Source organism: Eleginops maclovinus, chromosome 11 (assembly GCF_036324505.1).
Source record: "Eleginops maclovinus isolate JMC-PN-2008 ecotype Puerto Natales chromosome 11, JC_Emac_rtc_rv5, whole genome shotgun sequence".
Lineage (NCBI taxonomy): Eukaryota > Metazoa > Chordata > Actinopteri > Perciformes > Eleginopidae > Eleginops > Eleginops maclovinus.
The window spans coordinates 5,160,099-5,180,051 of NC_086359.1; the positions used below are offsets into that span (position 1 = coordinate 5,160,099).

Genomic DNA, 19,953 nt, shown 5'->3' on the forward strand with positions numbered 1-19,953 from the left:
TTATGTGAGAGAAGCCAAGAGTGTGCAAAGCTGTGGAAGCAAAAGAGGGCTGCTCTGAAGAATCTCAAATATAAATCCTATTCTGGATTGTTTACCACTTTTGTTGTTTACTACATAATTCCATACGTGTTCTTTTATAGATTTGATGTCTTCAGTATTAAATCTACATGGTAGAAAAATATTCAACTGAATAAAAACCTATGAAATGAGACAGTGTATGAGACAGTGTGCCCAAACGTTTGACTGGCACTTGTTAAAATGAGTTTGACTTATAGAAATAAATCACAGAGAGGTTGATTTGCAAACGATGACACAAAAACCTTTAATTTAAATAGGAGAAAAAAGAAACAAAAAGAAATCACATAAAAAACTGTACAGAACATTGAACATTGACTTAAAGTTCTTAAATAAAAGACCCCCCTCCCAACAACTAAAACAATAAAACAATAACAAAGTGGGATGGTGTATGATACATTTTGTGCAAAAGAAGTGTTAAATTGATTCTTCCCAGGCTGCACGGTACAACGCGAAGAGTGCCTCTCTCCTCAGCTCTCCCCTCTGATGGGTCAACACAGAAGCCCCTCCCCTAAACCTCAAAATAGTGTCTTAAATGTAAAAGAACCCAAAATCCAATAATAATAAAATAGATTTATATTTTAAATATATATTTATATACGAAACATGCTGTACATATCAGAGATGATGAAATCCCTTTTTATTGACGACCAGGTCTGTCTCTCAACTTGTGCTTTCCACGCTCCCAGCAAAGAGAAGTAAATAGAAACACAAGTCCCTGTTGATTTGTTTACACGAAGATTGATAAAAGAAAAACAGAAAAGAGCACTGATCAGAGAGTCTCTGTTTTTCCTGAGTTGAGGGAGTTTCTTACGTGTTTAGAGAGGAATAATGCACTCTGTCGCAGCTTCTTCACAGCTGAGACCGACAGAAGGGTCATGGCTGCTTAAAATAAAAAGTGGGGAGGTGTGATACTCTGTCCCGTGTTGTAAGAAGCTGAAAATGGGGAAACAATGTTGAGGAAAACGCTACAAAAAGGGGCATCATATCTGGATTCAACCCACCCAAACCCGGCTCGCTACCCTGATCCCCACTTCGGGTTTCTTTCAAAAGTCTTCCCGCAGAAGAAGTCAATTTCTTTCCCCATCACAAACCCTGAGAGCGCTGACCTCCTTTCAAGTTTCCTAAAGGGGAGCACCGCTTCCAAGAGATAGTTTAGTGAGAAAAATGGCATGCCAGGCTTATTCCACTGCAGAAAACACACCGCCACACTGGGCTGGATCTGGCTGTACTGCAGGCTGCTTTTTAATGCTCTACTTCAACCCCCCCCCCCATCAGTGTTTTAATTTGCTTTTCACAGCGGTGGAACGGAGAGAGTGCAGGAGTGGGAAAGAAAGCAACTTAAAGTGACTTCTTAGGAATTCTTCCAGTTATGCAACACACTTTAGAAAATAAAAAGACAGCCTTGGTGAGATGATACAAAAGTGATGACAGCAAACAAATTGAGGGAGGGGTGCGGGTACAGCTGACAGAAGGCAGATTTCCAATTCGATACATCATCACACCATATTGACAAACCCCGTTAAAGATATCTGTAAGACAATATTAATCAAATAAATATTCCACCTTTGCTTTCAGTATTTAACCACCTTATCTCCAACTAAAACGCTGGATGTGGCTGTTGTGGGGACAGCAGCAGCAGTGGGTAGATTAGTAGTAGCAGGAGATGCAGAAGCAGTAGTATAGTGACGGGAGGGGCCGGGGAATCAGAGCGCCCCACACAGAGCAGCCTGGGTCCCTTCTATCGAGAAAGCTGATTGGATCTGACGGATCAGACACCCAAAGAAATCAAACTTGGTGCATCTTAAACCGAGGAACTGGTGATTCTTCAAGTAAAGTAAAAAAAGGACATTCCACTTACCAAAATAAAAAAAAAGGCTTTAAGTTTCCCAGTTTTTTTAGGTTTGTGATCAACACAATTTCCACAGATTGGAGTCGCCCCGCACTTCATCCTGATCCATGGGCACCCGCTCTGTCCGAACCCACCCCACGTCTCAGTGTAGTTCATCTCACTCAGGACTCAGTCCTCTGTAAACTAGCGCTAAGAGCACCACGTGTTGGCCGGGACGGAAGGGAGCTTTCTTTCTCTCAGAAAACTGCTCCAAGACAGAACTGTTGTCAGGCACCTCTGTGGGAAACAGGCCAGAGGACTGAGAGGACATGTTTTTAGAGGAAATGGGGTGTTTTTTATCTTGTTGAATATGTATAATGTGCAGGGAGGAAGAAGAAAAAGAAGAAGCAACAGCTCCTGAAATTGGTCAATATGAAACCCTAAATATTGTCTGACCCGGTGAGGATTGTAGAAGTGGGAGAAAAAAGGCGAATTGTGGTTTCCACACATCCTTACCCTGCACGTACAGCAACACACTGTAGGACTCTTTAAACGGTTATGCACTCAAGAGAGGCGATCCTCTAGTTTCAAGTTTATAAAAAATATTCAATCCTCAGGCAAAATATCCCTTACAACTGCAAAGGCCTTCAGGACCCGTCAACCAAGAGGTCGTCCATAGAGACACCGAGTGCCTCCGTCAGAAACAAAGTGAAGATGAGGAGTTGTGATGAAAGCTTTGGGATGATCCGATCACTTCAGCATGCTCCGACATGTCTGCCTCCTCGTGCTGAGAGGAGGGGCTGGATGTGGGAATGACTGAATCCCTCCTGCAGTGTGCCGTTCAGGCCGCACTCAGTCAGATAAATGAGGGTCGATGGAATGAGTCTGGGGGGGGGCGCCAGGCCCGGTCCAGACTCCCCGCAGTGTGCTTTCCCTGCAGAGCGTGACACTCGGGGCTCCAGGTGCAGACTCAGCGCAGGTGCTCGAGTAAAGGCAGCTCTGTGGATTCCTCTCGGGGGGTGGGGGGGTCCGCTGCATTCAGCAGGGTGGGGTCCATCGTCTGAGTGGCTCCCAGAGGATCCTGGTTCAGACTGACCTCTTGTAGGGGCGAAGGGGGAGTAGGCTGTAAAGATTTAAAGAAAACACTTATAGAAACTGAGCGGGGATTGTTTAGAGTTCATGAGTTAGACTAAGACCCCCCAGATGCTTCTTTTCTGCACACTGTGGAGCTGGAGTCTGTAACAGCAGAAGCTTTCTCTAAATTAATTCTATTTTTCTTATAAAAAAGGAGCAAAATCTGTAATATGTCATTTTAAGATTCCCAGGCCATGTGAGCCGATCGAGAGGATTAGTTTTACAGACTCCAGAATCTGTATTTCTTTAAGTCCTAAACTCATCATAGCATATCCAAAACAAAAACATTACTTTATATGCTGAGTGAACAGAGCAGCAGCCCCCTCACCTGTGTGCGTATGGTCTGTACGGTCAGTGCTTCCCCCTCCCCTGCAGATGGTCCGTTGAAGCCCTTCCTGCCTGAGAAGCTCCACTTGCCAAAGTGGCTCTCGTAGTGTAGTCCTCCGCCCTGGCCGAAGCCAGCCCGCTGGCCCGCTCTGTGGCCCGAGTTCTCCAGGAGGCTGGTAGCGCAGAAGCGCTCGGGGCCGGGCAGAGGGGGGGGAACCAGAGAGCTGCTGAAGGAGAGCTGGGAGCTGGACAGGTGATGGCCCAGGAGCCCCTGGATGGAGGACGTACGCTGTAAGGAGCTGAGCAGGCCTGCCTCCATCCTGCCCTCTGATTGGCTGAGCAGGGCTAGTGGGAGAGGTTGGGGGTGGTGAGGCCAGCTCTGGGTTGGACCTACAGGGTTGTCTGTACCTGGAAAGCAATATAAAAAGCTATTTTTACAAAAAAGTTCTTAAAAAACAGCTATCAGCTTTCAATCCAGACGAAAACAATGCATGTCTAGCTGTGGTATAAATGTAAACCATTTGTCCAGCAGAACTTTTGGAACAGATGCAAAGATCGAGCCCGTCTCCTGGGATTTTTCTCCCCTGACCAAACACCCTGTCTGTGGGAGATTCCTGTGGTGGAATACAACTATAAAAGGGCTACCTATTCCCTGAGATCCATTTGATTCTCTCACGAGTTTGTTTTAAGGTCAAACACGCCTATGCTACTACAATAAAAGGCGTTTCAATTGTTTAAAAAATGCATTGTTCGGTGTTTCATAACCAAGGTTAACATTGAATAAAAGAAGAAACTAAAATAACGTTGCTACTATACTGGTTTACAACATCCCAAGCAGTGGTTGGTTTGCGGTCTCACCCATGAAAGGCTGGACAGTAGTGATGTGCGGCTGGGGGAGGCTGGAGGCCGGGGTACTGTGGGTGGTGTGCACTGCTGGGTTGGTGGAAATGGAGGTGGAGCCGCCGCCACAGTCCGAGTCCTCGATGTTCCCCCCGCTGTTACAGCCCGCACCGCAACCCTTCTGTAACCTGCAGGGACGAGAGACGCCGTTTACACCCCGAAACACTTCAGTGCCGCACACATCACATCAAGTCTGAAGCACGTACCTGTCCCAGCTGCTGATGAGCCATGTGTAGATGTTGTGCGGGCTGACAGGTCCCCCCCACACAGAGCGCAGCTGGCTGTGCCCCCCGGCATACGAGGTGGTGAGGGGGGACACGTAGATGGGATAGCCGATGGGCTGGTCGCACGAGGAGTTGATCATGTTCCTCAGGGCCTGTTTGGCGTTCTGAATGCTGCCGCGCTCTGGGTTACGGTTGCGCAGGAAAACCAGCTCCTGCTGCTGCCCCGCCCACAGCCCCCGCACACACTCTCTGTTCACCTGGAGGAGCAGCACAAGGAGGTGAGAGGAGGGCAGGAGGAGCAAGGACTGAATATAAACAACACAATCTGGTCCAGGACGGGAACAGCATCCTGTAACTAGAGCAATTGAATTTCGTGGAAAGATTTACCAAAAATCTAGTGCAAGGTTTACATTTTCCCTTTAACTTCTATTATATATATTATACTTTTAAATGTGGGTTTATCTTGTCTTTTATTGGACAAATGTAACTTTAAAAGTCTTTTAGAAATATATTTGCACACTCACTTACATTTCTAATGTCAGTATAAAATAGATCAACTGTCAACCAGCCTGTTCTCCCCGGGATAAATAGAATAATTAGTTTCTGATAAAGCAGCCAGAGGCGAAGGACAGCAAGTAAAGAGAGAGCTGTAACCTTGATGACTCTGAAGCTGAGGAACCTCTTGTTGAGCATGATGATCTTGTACTCGTCGCTGCCATCGTCCATGATGTGGCGCAGAGCCAGCAGTGAAGGCATGTTTGCTAAAATGGCGCTGCGCCACACAGGGTCGCCCTCGTGAGATATCAACATCTTCTCCTCGTTGGCAGTGATGGCGTCGTACAGAACCGTCGGGTCCTCGTACTCATCCGGTGACGTGAAGTGGTCCTGAGGAGAATGCACGATGCAGGTTTGGTGTCGGGGACAAAAACTGTCATGATTGTTGCCTTAAGGGAACTTCTCTTTATCTCTTCATACCTGATGCAGTTTGAGGGACATGCGCACTCCTGGTGCCACGACTCGGTTCAGCAGATCCATATCTGCAAACACCCATTCATCCCTGGGAGACGTGATGCGAAAGTCTCCCTTGAAGAGAGCATGGAGGCCGTACAGAAATGGCTCCAAGCTGTCAAAAAGATAAACAACAACTCTTTTGTGTCGGGCAGTGACAGGTGCTATTAGCCACGGAGACAAGCGGGGGAGTGTGGCCTCACCTTGCAGACATGCTGTGGGAAGCCGTGCCCAGAGCTCGTCTTCCCAGGATACACAGCCCGAAACAAAGGTTGACAAGAGGAGAATCTCTTTCACACGTCACCGGCTGCAACACAGAATGGAAATCAAAATGAACTATAAACACAGTGTGTATTTTCTACAACAACACATTAAACATGTATTCTGATGACAAGTTATAAGAAAGATAACATCTCTATAAACAACATATACATCACAAAAACTAAATGTTGTAGAGTCTAACCGTCTGACGCCTGCTGTTGCAGTACTGAATCCAGTCCAGGTAAACCATGCAGAATGAGGAGAGGGTGATGCCAGAGGCCCTGTGGTCGTAGTCCTCGTCGATGTTCAGGTTGAAGGTGGGGTCACTGTCTACGTAGTTTGGCCCGAGACACGGCCGTAGAGCCTCCTGAACCGTCTCATTGAGCAGCCACTCTTCCACCTTTGCAGATCGACTCACATAGTAGATAATGCTCTGTGGGAGGAGACAAACAAGAGAACAGTCAGCGATCAGACTGTGAGCTTGATTAAACAGTTCGATTGAAATGTCTAGATGCACATTTGAATAGATATGCTGGAGCAAAGTGAACAGGAAATAATTACACACTGAACATTCAGCCAGAAAAGGACTCTTGATCTATGGCTTACCTTGACATAGTACGTGATGAGGATCTTACGAAGGTCGAATACTTGCAACATGGAGGCTGCGTTGTTGTCGCTGATGCTGTAGCCCTCTAGCACGTATTTGGTGGCGGCAACCTCCCAGGCGAGCCAGCGCTGTCCGAAGGCCGCATTGAATGACAACATGTGGGGAAGGTGGCCAGGTTCGCAGCAGCAGCAGCCCTCGTCCTCCTCTACTCCCTCTGTGATGGCCTCCACCTCCCTCTGCTGACAGTACGTACCTGGACACATGAGGACAGAGCAAGTTCAGATAAAGAAGCAGAGTTTACCCACGAGAGACTGACGTCTTTGGAGACTGAAGCAAAAGTATTTTTTCTCATTTTTAAAGTTACTTTTATGACAGAAAATAAGAAAAGACAAGGTTTTGAGATTTGAAAGAAATGATTCAAGTTGCCCATCATCCCGTGCTGCTGACCTCTGAACTCCAGCCCTCTCAGCTGGAAGGTAACCAGGCCGTTTCCGATCTCGATGATGTGCACCAGAGCGTTGAGGTAGTCTGAGGCGAGGATGAAGCAGTCGCCTGTGGTGTAGTTGCCCCAGCGGCCGAGCAGCAGGTCTCCGCACAGGCTGTGCTGCAGGGAGCGCGTTAGGTGCTCGTAGAAAATAGAGTTCAGATTGTTGTCATCAGCACCTGAAAGACCATCACCAAAAATAAATACGAGCCAAACTAAGACAATTAGACGGGAGAAAAGTGTTATGGCGTACCTGGGTTGCGATCTAACTGAGTGGCAAGTCTGGTGTTGGAATGATCGACGCGCTTGGTGCTGCAAAAAAGACAAATTGATATTAGAAGTGAAGAATAACACTTTATAATTATTATACATTTCATATTTGCACATTTTCACAAACATACTTGTAGTCTCTCTCCCAGAATTTGACGGGTCTGGTGTACGAGGTGACGAACACGGCACTGCCCAGGACCGGATTGAGAGGAGTGGAAAAGATGGCAGAAAAGATGGCCTGAACGAAAAGCACAGCAGAGTCTGAAGTGACTTGAGTTAAGGAAATATCCTATAATCAGGGAGTACAATACCGTGAATAACTAATCATTGATAACATTAAAGAACGTGAAGGATACGGGGAACGGCAAAGGGTTGTGCGAAGGCGTGGAAGGCGGAGCCCCAGGTGATCTGCCAGGGCGCGATGTAGGTCAACACAAAGCGCAGCTTGTACAGCAGGTCCCACATCTGAGAATTCAAAGACAAATGCATTAAAAACAATATCCACAGCTGTATCCAGAGCGCTACACACACACACACACACACACACACACACACATCTGAGGGCTGTAGCAGTAGAATTCAGCCTAGTGTTCCTCTTTGACAACAAGAAGAATACAACACAATCAAATAACAACATTTGCTCTGAAGTTCTTCAGATGACAGTTTGTGCATCCTGACCTTGCTGAAGAGAATGGACATGAAGTAGTAGTCGATTAAGAAGGTCTCTGAGAAGTGTGGATAGTCGAAGCGGAAGAAGAGTGTGGTGAAGCACAGGGTGACGTACTGCTGCGACGGGGCGCAGAACGACGAGCGCAGCAGCTTCATGCCGGCTACTGAGATGAAGAGAGCTCGGCTGCTGGGGGGGGTTGAGAGAGGGAGAGATGGGGAATCAGTGACACGTATGCTACAGTTTTACAGAGGCATTTCATAGACTGACAACTATACAATACAGACTGGTGTACAAGTTGAAGATGGGGAAAAGGGAAACAAGTGAGAGAATGTATTTCTGTTTTATCTTGTGAGTCTGAGCAGAACCTGCAGGAAGTGGAACACCTGTGTGCTGGTACAGCGTGTCCATTAGTGTTCATGTTCTAGCACAGAGACGGTGTACAGCACATAGCCCCGGGGGGAGCAGAGACGGACAGGTATGATGAATGGGTGTGAAAAGGTTGGCAGACAGAATGTGGAAAGGCTTACTACATGTCCAGCTCTTTGTGGTTCTGGCCCACAGCTTGAGCTTCCGTCGTCAGAGAGTTAAGCACCACGGCCGGGTAGATGAAATATTTCTCCACACACTGAAGCCACGCGTACAGCTTCTCAAACCACATCAACTGGGCCGCATCTGGGACAGAGCAAAAACACCAAATATTACACACCACAGAGAGAGATCCACCAGAAAAACATCACCTCCTCACCTGAAGCTGTGGGTCTATTGCACCTCTTTAATATGAATTCAGCTGCTTAGTATGATTGATATTGGAGATCTGTTCAGCGGTATATCATTAGAATTATTCAGCTGTTTTTATTGTTTTGAGATAATGACACAGCTGGCTGCTCTCTGTAAAGCTCCCCTACAGAGGTGTTGTTTTTAATAGCATTTTATACACAAATCTTGCTGTTTTTCATTTACTCCATGCAGCTTTTCCCAGCTGGGATACTTATAGTTCCAATTGATCGTATAGTAGGGTTTCTATCTTGTACTTTTAAGATAGTTCCCTCTGCTTCTTTCTGTGTGAGTGAACGTAAATAAGAGAGCAATCAGACACTGACCTCGGACTTCAAACTGACTGTACTCTCTGGAGCGGAGCACAGGGTGAGCCAGGCAGAACCACGGCAGCTGCTTACGGAGCTGAGGCAGGAGATAGTGAGTAATGAAGCCTACAGCTCCCGCCAGGACGTACAAGACAACGCTAAGAGCGGGCTGTGGATCAAAATCAAAGAGATTAATTACCATGAGAAGATGAAAGATGCGCGAAGCTTTCTCACAAAAATAAGAAATGCGTTTTAAGTCTCAGGATCATAAATTCCGTTCAAACTCACCTGAAGAGCGATGAAAACTGTGCTGGCACTGATGGCGAAGGTGATCACAGCCATGAGAAGACACATGACGAGGTCCGAATGAAGAATCTCTTTCTACAAAGAGACAGTGAGAAGGTACAGGTCAACGACTGACACCGTGAAATCAGGAGGGACATTCTCAAACTGCAGTCGACTGAGCGGGGATCTTTACCACAGAGTTACGCAGCTTCTCCGGGAGAGGGTCCTTGATCTCCACAGGGGGCTCTTCTGGGGTTCGGTTCTCCAGCTCTGGGAATAATTTAGACCGGACCAATGACCTGATGTAAGAGGAAAACACATACGAAAAGCAACCGTGAGAAAAGCTGAGGTGTAAGATCACAGTGAAAGCAGGCAGACTTCTGAGTTTAGCAGTGCTCAGGACATATCATACAGCCCGGGATAAATTAAGAGACCACTTCAGGATTATCATTCACTCTTGTTTTATTATTTATAGGTATGTCTTTGAGTTAAATCATTTTTTTATTGTAAACCACTGACAATTTTTCTGTGTTGAAAATCAACAGACTGGAATGGCTGCCACACATGTAGAGATACAGATTTAAGAAACATTTGGAGTGGTCTCTCAATTTTTTCCAGAGCTGTATATTAAGTGTTGATAAATGTGAAAAAAAATATGATAATCTCCTTGTGTAGAAAAGCCATGTAACAGTTCTTGAACATCATGGGGTTACATGTGGTAAAACTAAAACAGGTCTGACATAAATATACGACTCTTAAAATAACTTTTGTGCTTACTCACTTCTCTAATTCACGCTGCTACAGGTACTTTTAAACGTGTAATCATGGATGTATGACTACATTTTGTATACAAGCTAAGGACAAAGTGAAACACAAAATACTGACCAGAGGATGGTTGGGTCGCTGCTCTGGCGGCTGAGGTGGTAGGATAAGGCCAGGAGTAGACCACAAAACACAGAGAACAGTACTGGCACATGGGCGTCCCCCCAGGGTGCCTAATGTAAAAAAGTAAATACAACTATTAAAAAGAGAACTGTTTTCATCAATTCCCTCTCAGATGAGAGTCTCTGAAACAAAACTAAAATACCTCTACTTGAGTGTTTCGGTTCCACTTACATTGATAGCCCCGAGGCAAAATCCATAGAGCAAAGAAGCCCCCAGCAGGCTGCGTAGGAGGCTGAACAGAGAGGAGAGGGGGCTGGTAGTGGCTGAGGAACGACACACAGAAGACCAGGTTAAACTCTGGCAGTCTCAGGATTTCAGTCATATTTCTCTTCCTGCTCTACACATCATCCTCCCGTCTGTCTGTTCACGTTCTTACCAGTTCCACCGAAAATGTGCATGTCGATCTGCTCCAGCAGACACATCACAAAAGTGTTGACCTGAGGTAGCAACCCAAACAGGAAAATGACCGGGAAACACAAGGCAAACACTGTAGGACAAAACAAGGAAAACATTTTTAAAATGTAAAGAGAAAAGGTTAAGGTGCTGAGGCGAACCCAGATAACTACTACTCTATCATTGTAAAGGTTTCTATAGGCGGTGTCAATGGGATGGATTAGTGCTTTTCAATTTAAAGGATAGATTCAGTTATGGTTAAAACGTACGGATGAAAAATGTATTTTGATCGCAACTCCAAACATCAAATATCGACATCAAGGTGTTAATGTTATTGGGGAGCGTGATACTGACATGATACTACAGAGTCATGTTTGAACACTAACCGATGAGCATGTCCCTGATGCAGAGCAGCAAATGTGCAGAGAAGAAGGTGACTCCGTAGAGAGAGAAGGGTTGCAGGTTTCCAAAGCGCCCTGATTGGTCAAAGATCCAGATCAGCACACAGCACAGGCAGAAGTAGACCGGCCGACTGTATACGATGATCCAGTTATGGCCCTGTCAAACATCAGATAACGAAGGAGTCACAAACACAGTGCAACGGAAAGATGACACGTTTTGATTGGTTGTTTTTTTTGTACAAGCTAGCAGATAAAAAGGTGTAACTAATACTCACATGCATGGGAGAAGCTGCATCTGGTTGGACACTCTGAAACAGAGGCAGAGATATTAAGAAGCATCCGGTTAAGTAATAGGATGAGTACAATTGTCCCAAAAATGTACCTTCAGTAGAGAGTACTGGCAGCTGGCAATGACAAGGCAGAACTGGAAGACCCAGATGTCCCTGAAGAAGCCTTGGAACAGCAGTAGGAACCCCAAGAAGGCCACCAGACTGGCCAGCACCACAGCGAACACGTTCTCCCCCACACGCCGGTTCCTGGGAACAGAATGCAAAGACCTCAATAAGATTTGACAACGCTATTTCACGGCTCTCTAGATTTGAAAATATCACAGTATTAGATTGAGCGAATGAACATGACATTATGCTTAAGCTTAAGAGCGAGGGACCAAACAGAATATCTTCCCTCCTCTACTCCAACAGTCTTGCGTACCTGTCCAATAAGGCCAGGAGAGCCAACCGGTCATAACGAACCCTCAGCCACTTTCCGGGCAGCACCCAGAAGCGATAGTACTGTTTGGGTTTGGCTTTCTCCTCAATCATCAGAGTGTTTTCCTGGGACTCTTGTAGGGACTCGTGATCCAGATCAAACTATTGGTGAGAAATGAGTGATTAATTCAGAGGAAAAAACCACAACAAGATCTGTGAGAGTTCACTCTGATGAGGAGAGTCCTGACTTATCCACATGAGCATTTCTCCTTGAATTATCTGCTGCACCAAACATTTATAGACCGCTAACCTCAGGCATTTCCAGAGGCACCCTGCGCACCTGCATGCCCTGTAAAACCACAGGTCTGAGCTGGAGCATGGACAGGGGTGGAGCCCCTTCCTGGACCTCAGTGGAGGTGAAGCTCGAGGACTGGGACTGTCTCTCCCTCTCCCTCTCCCTTTCCCTCTCCCTCTCCCTGCAAGCGTGGAATATTAAAAAGGAATTAATTATGTTATTTAGTCATGATTGTTTTATAGCAAATTAAAGGCAAAACTGGTTATAACTTACTGGACTGGGTCTTCATAACCACCTCCAGCTGGTCCAAATGTGTAGGACCGTTTCACTCCTGTTAGAAAACAGACAGAAAACGTGTCATTTTCCAAAGACACATTTGTAGACGACACATTTGTCCAGATTTGTCTCAATCTTCTCATATTCCTCCGACTCACCACCCTCGTCGTAGAAATAGTGCACTGCCCCCTCTGATGTGTCGTCGAAGGTGGAGGCCTCATGGATGCCGCTGCGGGGCAGTAGGAGAGAGGGGACCAACGGTAAGGCCGAGGGAAGAGTGCGGGTCCGCGAATGAGAGGAGGTTCGAGCCCGCTGGAGGTCCTGAAGGCTACAGGAACAAAAGCATGTGTTGAATAAAAAATGTCTTACATTACATTTCATATTCAATAAGTCCTGCCGTGTAGATTCATATTTAGAATCCAAAATATTTCGCCTTAACACAGTGGTAAATCAATAAGGATACTGATGATGACACCCGTCAGCCGGACACCTGTAGACAGTTTTGACTACTGCAATGTTTAGGCAAGCATCAGCTATAACCCCAACTTGTCCTTGACTTACCTGGGAGGGGATCCCATGGTGGAGGGGGGCGGTGTAGGGTTGCTCCCAGCATTGTGTCTCCTGCGGATGGCCTGGGTCCTCTTAACACTGCTGACTGCGTCGTGTTTACCCCCGTCCTCCGGATCCATGGCTGGAGAGGGTTATCAGTTACATCAATGCAAAGGTTTGTATTACACTCTCAATGTACAGCTCACCATACAAGATAACTAACATTAGCACTAGAATTTACTATTGCCTATTTGCATTTTAAAAGTAGTACTTGTTCAGTTACTGCTGTATAGTTGGATGAAAAATCTTTGTCTTTTCATATCCTATTTACTTGCTCTTAGCCAATATATGGATCATATGTCACAAAATCCCTTATTTATATAAATATTTGAAGGTTTATCAAGATGTGTTAAAGTGTCCTTTGGCTGGATACTCCAAAACATATAGCATCTGATGCTAGTTTAAAAGTGCAGTACAGGAATGCCCTGGTGTTTTTGTTCTGTTTTTCCTTATGTAGCTTAAACACGTGTTTACGCGTTTCAGAAGGACAATAAATGATCCCTTAACATTACAAACATCCCAGGATTCTACCTTCACATGCTCCAAGTGTGGACACAATAACTCACCTCCTCCCACAGCTCCCTCTTCAACCAGCTCTTCAGCCCTCCAGCCCATCTGGTTACCCGTCCAAGAGCCTCCGAGAGAATCCAGCCGATGATGATGATGGTGATGGTGATGATGATGAGTTCCAGGAAAGCCGTCAGTGTGGATGGTGTGGGCTTCCAAATCAGACTTAGAGATGGTGAGCGTGCGGGGTGCAGGGGTGGAGGTGGAGGGCATTGTAAGCAGAGTAGAAGGCAAAGCTGCGGTGCTGTTCTGGCCTCCACCTGCCCCGTCCATACTGAGCACCCTTGCATGAGTCTTAGCACTAGCAGTGCTAGAAGAGCGTTGAGCAGCCCGAGAGTGAGAGGGGCCAGCAGTTTCAGGTAAATCCCCCTCCCTTGGAGTGGGCAGTTGAGTAGCAGCGGGGAGCGGGGCTGTAATGCCAGTGTTAGCGAGGTCCGGGGAGTAGCAGGAGGTAGAGGAACTGGAGTCATCATCATCATCGTCGTCGTCATCGTCGTCATCATCGGAGCTGTACCGGCGCTGAGAGCCCAGACTGGAACCAGCGCTCATATCACTGCCGTCGTCCTCGTCGCTGGAATCCTCAAACAGACTTTCACTGTAAGCCTTGGCCCCCAGCCGGCTGCGCACTGGGATGTAATCTCTGTGTTGTCTATGATTGTGGTGACGCCTGTAAGAGCCGCAGTCGAAGCTGCTACTTCCTGCTCCGGCTCGCCTGCGGGGAGCTTTCCTTCGGCCAGGCCTGTGCCCCACACTACTGCCGCTGGCCCGCAGCAGCTTCAAGTCTTTGGGGCGCACAACCTGCTGGGCTTGCAGAGCAGACTGGTCAGACAGTAAAAAGGGGGTGGAGGATATGGGCAGAGCAGGCTCAGAACAAACCAGACCCAGGGCCAGCCCTGAGGGCACTGAATTGGCTTGCCGAGGTGGGGGAAGAGGAGGAACTGGGACATTTCTGTCTAAATCAAAAGCCTCTGAGTGGCCACTACTCGAAGGGGAAGAGTTCTGGAGAGGACGGGGCTGTGCAAGTTCACAGGGTACTGGGGACAGATCCTCGCCTTCAACAAGTGTCCTGTCTAGCCCCTGGCTGTGGGAGAATTCTTTGGAAGGGGAGCGCAGTAGCACACTATCAGACAGATTATCAGTATCACTGCCCCCCTGTCCTCCCGGATCGTCTGAGTGTTTGGGGAGGTTGGAGCCTATCGCTGGTGCTGAGGCAGAAGCCTGTCCGTCTGTGGGCCGGGGCTGGCTGAATGAAGGACTCTCCAGCTGAGTGGAATCAGTCTTTTCACTGCGGTAACTGCTAACCGTACTGAGCGTCTCACGATCTGTGGTGGCGCCGCCCGCACTGAAACAGCTGTCTGTGGACCCGGCAGCGAGAGCTACCCCACTGCGGCTGCCCGGGTGCTCGGTGCCAGGTGCAAACGCCACTGGGTCAAGGCCCAAACCCAGGAGGTTTTCACTCAGCTCCTCACTTAAGCTGCTCTTTATGAGGGGGCTGAGTGGAGTATCCCCCAGGCTCTCAGATTCAGCAGAGGGGCCGAGGGGAGAGTAAGCCCCTAACCCATTGTCCTCAGGACTCTGTAAAGACAGTTGTTCTGGTAACTCCTCCACTTCCTGCAACTGTTCTTTCTCGCCTCCATCTTCTTGACTGGAGGGTGAAGGGGGGATGGACAAGCAGTCTCCAGCTTCACCAAAGCCACCGGACACCCCCATGAGTCCGGGGAAATCTCCTCCAAGAGCAGCAGCAATGCAGGTCTGAACCACACTGGGGGCCCCTGTACAGTAAAACAGACCAACATCAGATTCATATGCACCAACAAACACCCACAACTGCTTTGTGTTGTTTTATTATACACATTGATGCATGCACCACCATTTATACTGTATCAATATTAGGAGCCCTGCCTACAATGGGGTGTCTACATTATGTGTATGCTAATAGCCTGATCTCCTTATGAGCGTAACTTGTTTCCATACAGTAGGAGGCTGGGGTCTGGTCCTTTAATATTGTGACTTACTAATGGTATCCTGGGACCTCTGGCGTAAAATCTCCCGGTGAGCTGACGTAACAATCATATTATTGGTTCCTTGCTCCCGCATCAACTCTTTGATATCTGAAGAGGAATAAAGTCAATCAAAAACAGTGCACAGCCATCACAGGTTGAACTCTCATAGATCAGGCACTTAGGTTTACTTGCGTGAGGACAGAATTAGATTCAAGATTACACATCATGTACTCGTGTCAATTCTAGTGAGCAGCATGAAAACATAGACTTAGATATTTACCCTTAGTGCCCCCTGTATCCTCCAGCTGGGGTAAAAACTCCTGAATTTTGAGGACAAAAATAACAGTTAGTGCTTTAAAACTAACTCATATTTACATATTAACTCATATTTACATATATTAATAAGGAGATGACAACATTTCTGAATATATTTGCACAGAAGATCGGCAGAAGAATTAAACAAAGGTTATGAGTTAATATTTGAGGCATACTATAATTATTAAGTAAAATAATAGGTAGGATTGGAGAAAATATGGCAGGAGATAAACGCCTGTGTGCTATTATAAAATATGGGGATCCTCACCGACACCTGGTTCAATCCAAACAGAGAGTGCTGGGAGCTACAGCGCACAGGGGGGGTTGAGTTGACCTTCCGAAACACAGTCATCTCCACACCAACATGACTATCCCTGTGAAAAAGTTACACATACAGACATTTGAAAGGATGTAGCATGTCAAAGCGTTGTGATTTAATAACTGTTCACCGAAATGAGTCAGAAAAACTCTTACCTGCGGTGATTCCCGTCAAGGGCACCTGAACCTTCATCTCCGTCTTCTGTCTTTGGCGCTTCTGCTGTGAGTGAGGCATGCTTCTTCTCTACAATCTCCCCAAGGTCGAACATAGTATGAAGCCTGTAGTTCACCACCTTAATGGCCGTGAAAAAGACTGCCACTACAGCAGAGTACACGCCTGCAACCACCAAGCTAGGAGGAAGAGCCTGAGAGGGAGGAGTGGAAAAGCAAAATGAAAGTCACTGAGACATTCATTTGACCACAACTGGCAAACAGTAAAATCCACATTTTTAAAAGAACATTTCCATTACTCATAGGAAGTCGGACAGCTTGAATATGATACCATGTCACACTAAAGAAGCTAGACATGAGTGGAACAAATATTAAAACGTTAGAGTATTTACCAATACAACAGAATAGGTTGTTACGGTTATTTAGTTTTTAACCCTGTTGTAAACATTGGTTATGCTTGTAAATATTTTTGCCAGGCCTAATGGCCAGCAACTATGCACCACAATATGTTGGGCCGATTTAAAAAAAATGAACATTGCTTAAAACACTTTAACAATGAACTAGAATGATAATGATCGCACACACTGTCAGTTGTCAATTTGCATAAGCTCTTGCTATGCTTCCCTGGCAAAACTTTGATGACCTACATCACTTACTGCTGTTTTGCATGCACATGGTTTTATAATAAAGACAGATGATGTGATGCATTCACTTTCATTTGATCAACCATGTAGTGCATAAAAATGCTTTATATGGTCGTGTGCTTGAATTTAGTTGTTCCTTCATTTATATGGATACACTTGCAAACAACCTGCTGTGAAAATGTGCTTACCATGTACAGAAGAAAGGGAAAGGCCAGGAGAAATATCCAAAGGTAGAGGTGGAAGCAGTTGGAGAACGTGCTCTGATGTGGGTCCACATACCAGCCTCCAGTGAGCGAAGCCCACACACCCTGCCGCAATATCTGAAGCGCTTGGGAACCCATCTCCACCTTTAAGTTCAACCAGAAGCTAAAATGCTTCCACCAAGGCCGTGGTTAAAAAAAACTGTTCAGCCACAGTATCCTGTGTCTACGATGGCACTTCCATTGGGGATGGCAGGTTAACAGATACTGTTTCATCAAGGACAACAGTTCTGAGTCTTGGATATGTACACTTCAGTTGTGGTCAAGAGTCCTTGCATATTCTTGAGCCAGTATGTCCTCGCTCCCTGCACCAACGCTGCCACCCTCTAGCCTAATCCTTGCTGGGTAATCGGGTGAGTGACTTTTTGGCACATTGGTAACCCATTGAATGTATGAAAAAACATTCATCTGAAAGAAAGATCAAAACTTGTTTGGTTTTCTTATGAAGCTACATTTTAAACATTGCATTCAGTGGACACAAATTATTGCTTGACAATAACCCAATCTTAAAAGTACACTAAGTCACAAAATAAGTTCAGATGTAGTAAAGAAGTGTTTTAACTGTCCAGATGCACATGGCACATCTTTAGATAAACACCTTAAAGAATGTGTCTAGTTGTTTTGGTTTACTCTGAGTAAGCTACTTCCTTAAATTCCGAATGATTACAACACATTGAGGTTTTCGGTGTTGATTTTCAACTGATCTTGAATTAGTCAGCAAAAGATCACAATACACATGGGACTATATATCTGTTTTATATTAAGCGATATCTTTAATTATTGATAACTTATACAAGGGATCAACCATTCATAGTCATTTGACCAGCTACTACAGTAGAGTTGTAGAATGTTTAAGTGTTCACTAAAACCACAGATTAGAATGGCTTTAACTGACACTGGCACACGCTAACGTTACAATCATTGCAAACTTGTTTGTCAGTTGAGGTCTTCTAGCCAAAACAAGTAATCGGGGAAGCTGTATAAAATAGTCGATATATCTCTCAGATTTCCGAGAGGATGACAGAGTTTAAAACTCCCTTTTCTCCACTAATGGTGTGCCAGCTAGATTAAGTTTTCTGATTGACATTAGCAAGCTAGCAGGCAATTTAGCCTAGCTCACGAATATCTCTATGCATTTGTTCTCCGTAAAATTGTAACTGCTCATCTAATAACGCCTTCAACCACCTCGGTGGATATGAAAACACGATTGGCAGCAGCAGCATGTTACTGCACACTAACTGACAAACATTAAACATCATTGGACTGCTTGACGCTAGTTACCGGCTAATGCTAGGCCGCATACATCAGCATTTCATCCTGGGTAATGTCCCTATCGTTAGCAGGGGAAATGTAACGCCAACCGTCAACAACAAGTTAGCTTAACCGCTGGTCGCTAGGCGATTGTTAGTTGCTCGTCGTTGGCTAATGTTAGCTTGATAGGTTTGATAATTGTGCTTACAGTAAAATGTTTTCCACATTTGGCTCAAACCTTACAATTAGCATTAGTTGTCCAGCTTGGCTCATATCCTCCTTCCGCATCCAGTCCTTGAAAAATCTCAGAGCTTTCCTTCTCAGGATGCTAGCGAGCCTTTCCAAAAACTGTAGCTTACTTTTTGCTTGCGTTGGCTAACTTGTCATTTTTTCCTGAGGGCCCCCCATCCTCTTTGGTATTAAAGGTTGACAGACATACATCGGGAGCGCAGGTCCTCTCTCATGACGGACGACAGCTGTTTCTTGTTGTAAACGGAGCCTATGTTAAAATGTTTCCACAAGCTAGCTAACTGGATAGCTAGAGCTAGCTAACAACTAGTTGACACACACGCACGGACCTACGCATGCACGCACGCACAAAGAGCGATCAAGAGAGGGAGAGAGAGATTCCCATGGCGCTGATTGGTTGTATACAGTGACGTCATGGGAAGGGTTTTTAAGAGAGAAATTGATGTGAATTGTAGTTCATGCCATGAATGTATTTTATTGATGTCTAAAAAAATATGCCCTTTGCCCAAGTGCTTTTTTTTACTGGGACTATACAGAGAAGTATGGACAATGAGATTGTGGTTGTTGGAGCTTGACATGCTCTCTTTGGTTAAAAAGTCGGACACGCATGGGCCTCAATTAGACAGAAAAGGTTGTGCAGGTACTTTTTCAGATTTAAAAAACACTACTACATTAAGTGTTTTGACAACTACTGCAGTAACTATTGTAGAAGTATTTCAATTCATTATGGACTATTTAAAAGCTAAACTGCTCAGAGACATCAGATGTGTCCTTTCGCCGTAGTAACAATTCTTTTTTAGCCTCAGACATAAACTAAATGTATTTCTAATGAGGATGAGGCCAAAATTGGTCATTGCCTAACAACGACATACTTCTAATCTCTACTGCACCAACAGTTCTGTTAATAACAATAAAATCAAAGAATTGCATATAACTATTGATGCACTAACTTGTGCTAACTAAATGGCGCTTGAATCTACATAGAGGACCCGCCCACGATTCAGTTAAATAGGATATCCACCTCTGCTACAACCAATAGAACCGACAGTTGGCAAATGATTTTGAAATGTTTATTCTAATGAAGAGGGTGTTTTATTAAACATTTTAAGGATTGTGATATCGAACTCTTATTCTCCGACGAAAAAGCAGTATAACTATGATAGCGATGCTCATCAGAAAAAGGACCTATGAACAACGTGTGGGCAAATACACAGCTGTGAATGCTTTTGTTAGAACAAGTGGGAGTATGTTATTCGCTCCTTTTATAGCTTTTTGTGATATTAGCCTTTAATTTTAATGCTCATCTGGGCTTCAAATAACGAACTTTCTTACAACTGGTGCCCTCATGGCAATGTAGAGTCAGACGTAGACCGGGATTTGCATCGCATCAA

At 45.6% G+C, this 19,953-nt stretch overlaps 1 protein-coding gene across 6 annotated transcripts; it reads right to left on the reverse strand.

Moving 5' to 3' along the window:
• Nucleotides 1-297: 297 nt before the first annotated feature.
• Nucleotides 298-18,871, reverse strand: LOC134872306 (pecanex-like protein 3). Of its 6 annotated transcripts, none has more exons than XM_063895558.1 (36): nt 18,673-18,871; nt 16,991-17,470; nt 16,144-16,352; nt 15,938-16,043; nt 15,635-15,674; nt 15,367-15,462; nt 13,351-15,123; nt 12,737-12,866; nt 12,334-12,503; nt 12,173-12,230; nt 11,915-12,080; nt 11,609-11,766; nt 11,280-11,433; nt 11,173-11,205; nt 10,883-11,054; nt 10,480-10,590; nt 10,275-10,366; nt 10,044-10,153; nt 9,352-9,457; nt 9,162-9,254; nt 8,892-9,042; nt 8,319-8,463; nt 7,800-7,977; nt 7,478-7,586; nt 7,253-7,382; nt 7,105-7,163; nt 6,815-7,030; nt 6,367-6,620; nt 5,963-6,193; nt 5,703-5,806; nt 5,467-5,614; nt 5,146-5,376; nt 4,474-4,748; nt 4,226-4,395; nt 3,369-3,775; nt 298-3,029 (listed from the first exon to the last, which is right to left on the reverse strand). In XM_063895558.1, the coding sequence occupies exons 2-36, from the start codon at nt 17,141-17,143 to the stop codon at nt 2,877-2,879; spliced, it is 6,891 nt and encodes a 2,296-aa protein (XP_063751628.1). In that variant the 5' UTR covers nt 17,144-17,470; nt 18,673-18,871; the 3' UTR covers nt 298-2,876. The 6 variants fall into 6 exon arrangements, with proteins under 6 accessions (XP_063751628.1, XP_063751631.1, XP_063751632.1 ...); XM_063895561.1 differs by having other exon boundaries at nt 11,915-12,074; nt 18,557-18,871; XM_063895562.1 differs by having other exon boundaries at nt 11,945-12,080; nt 18,557-18,871.
• Nucleotides 18,872-19,953: the final 1,082 nt, after the last annotated feature.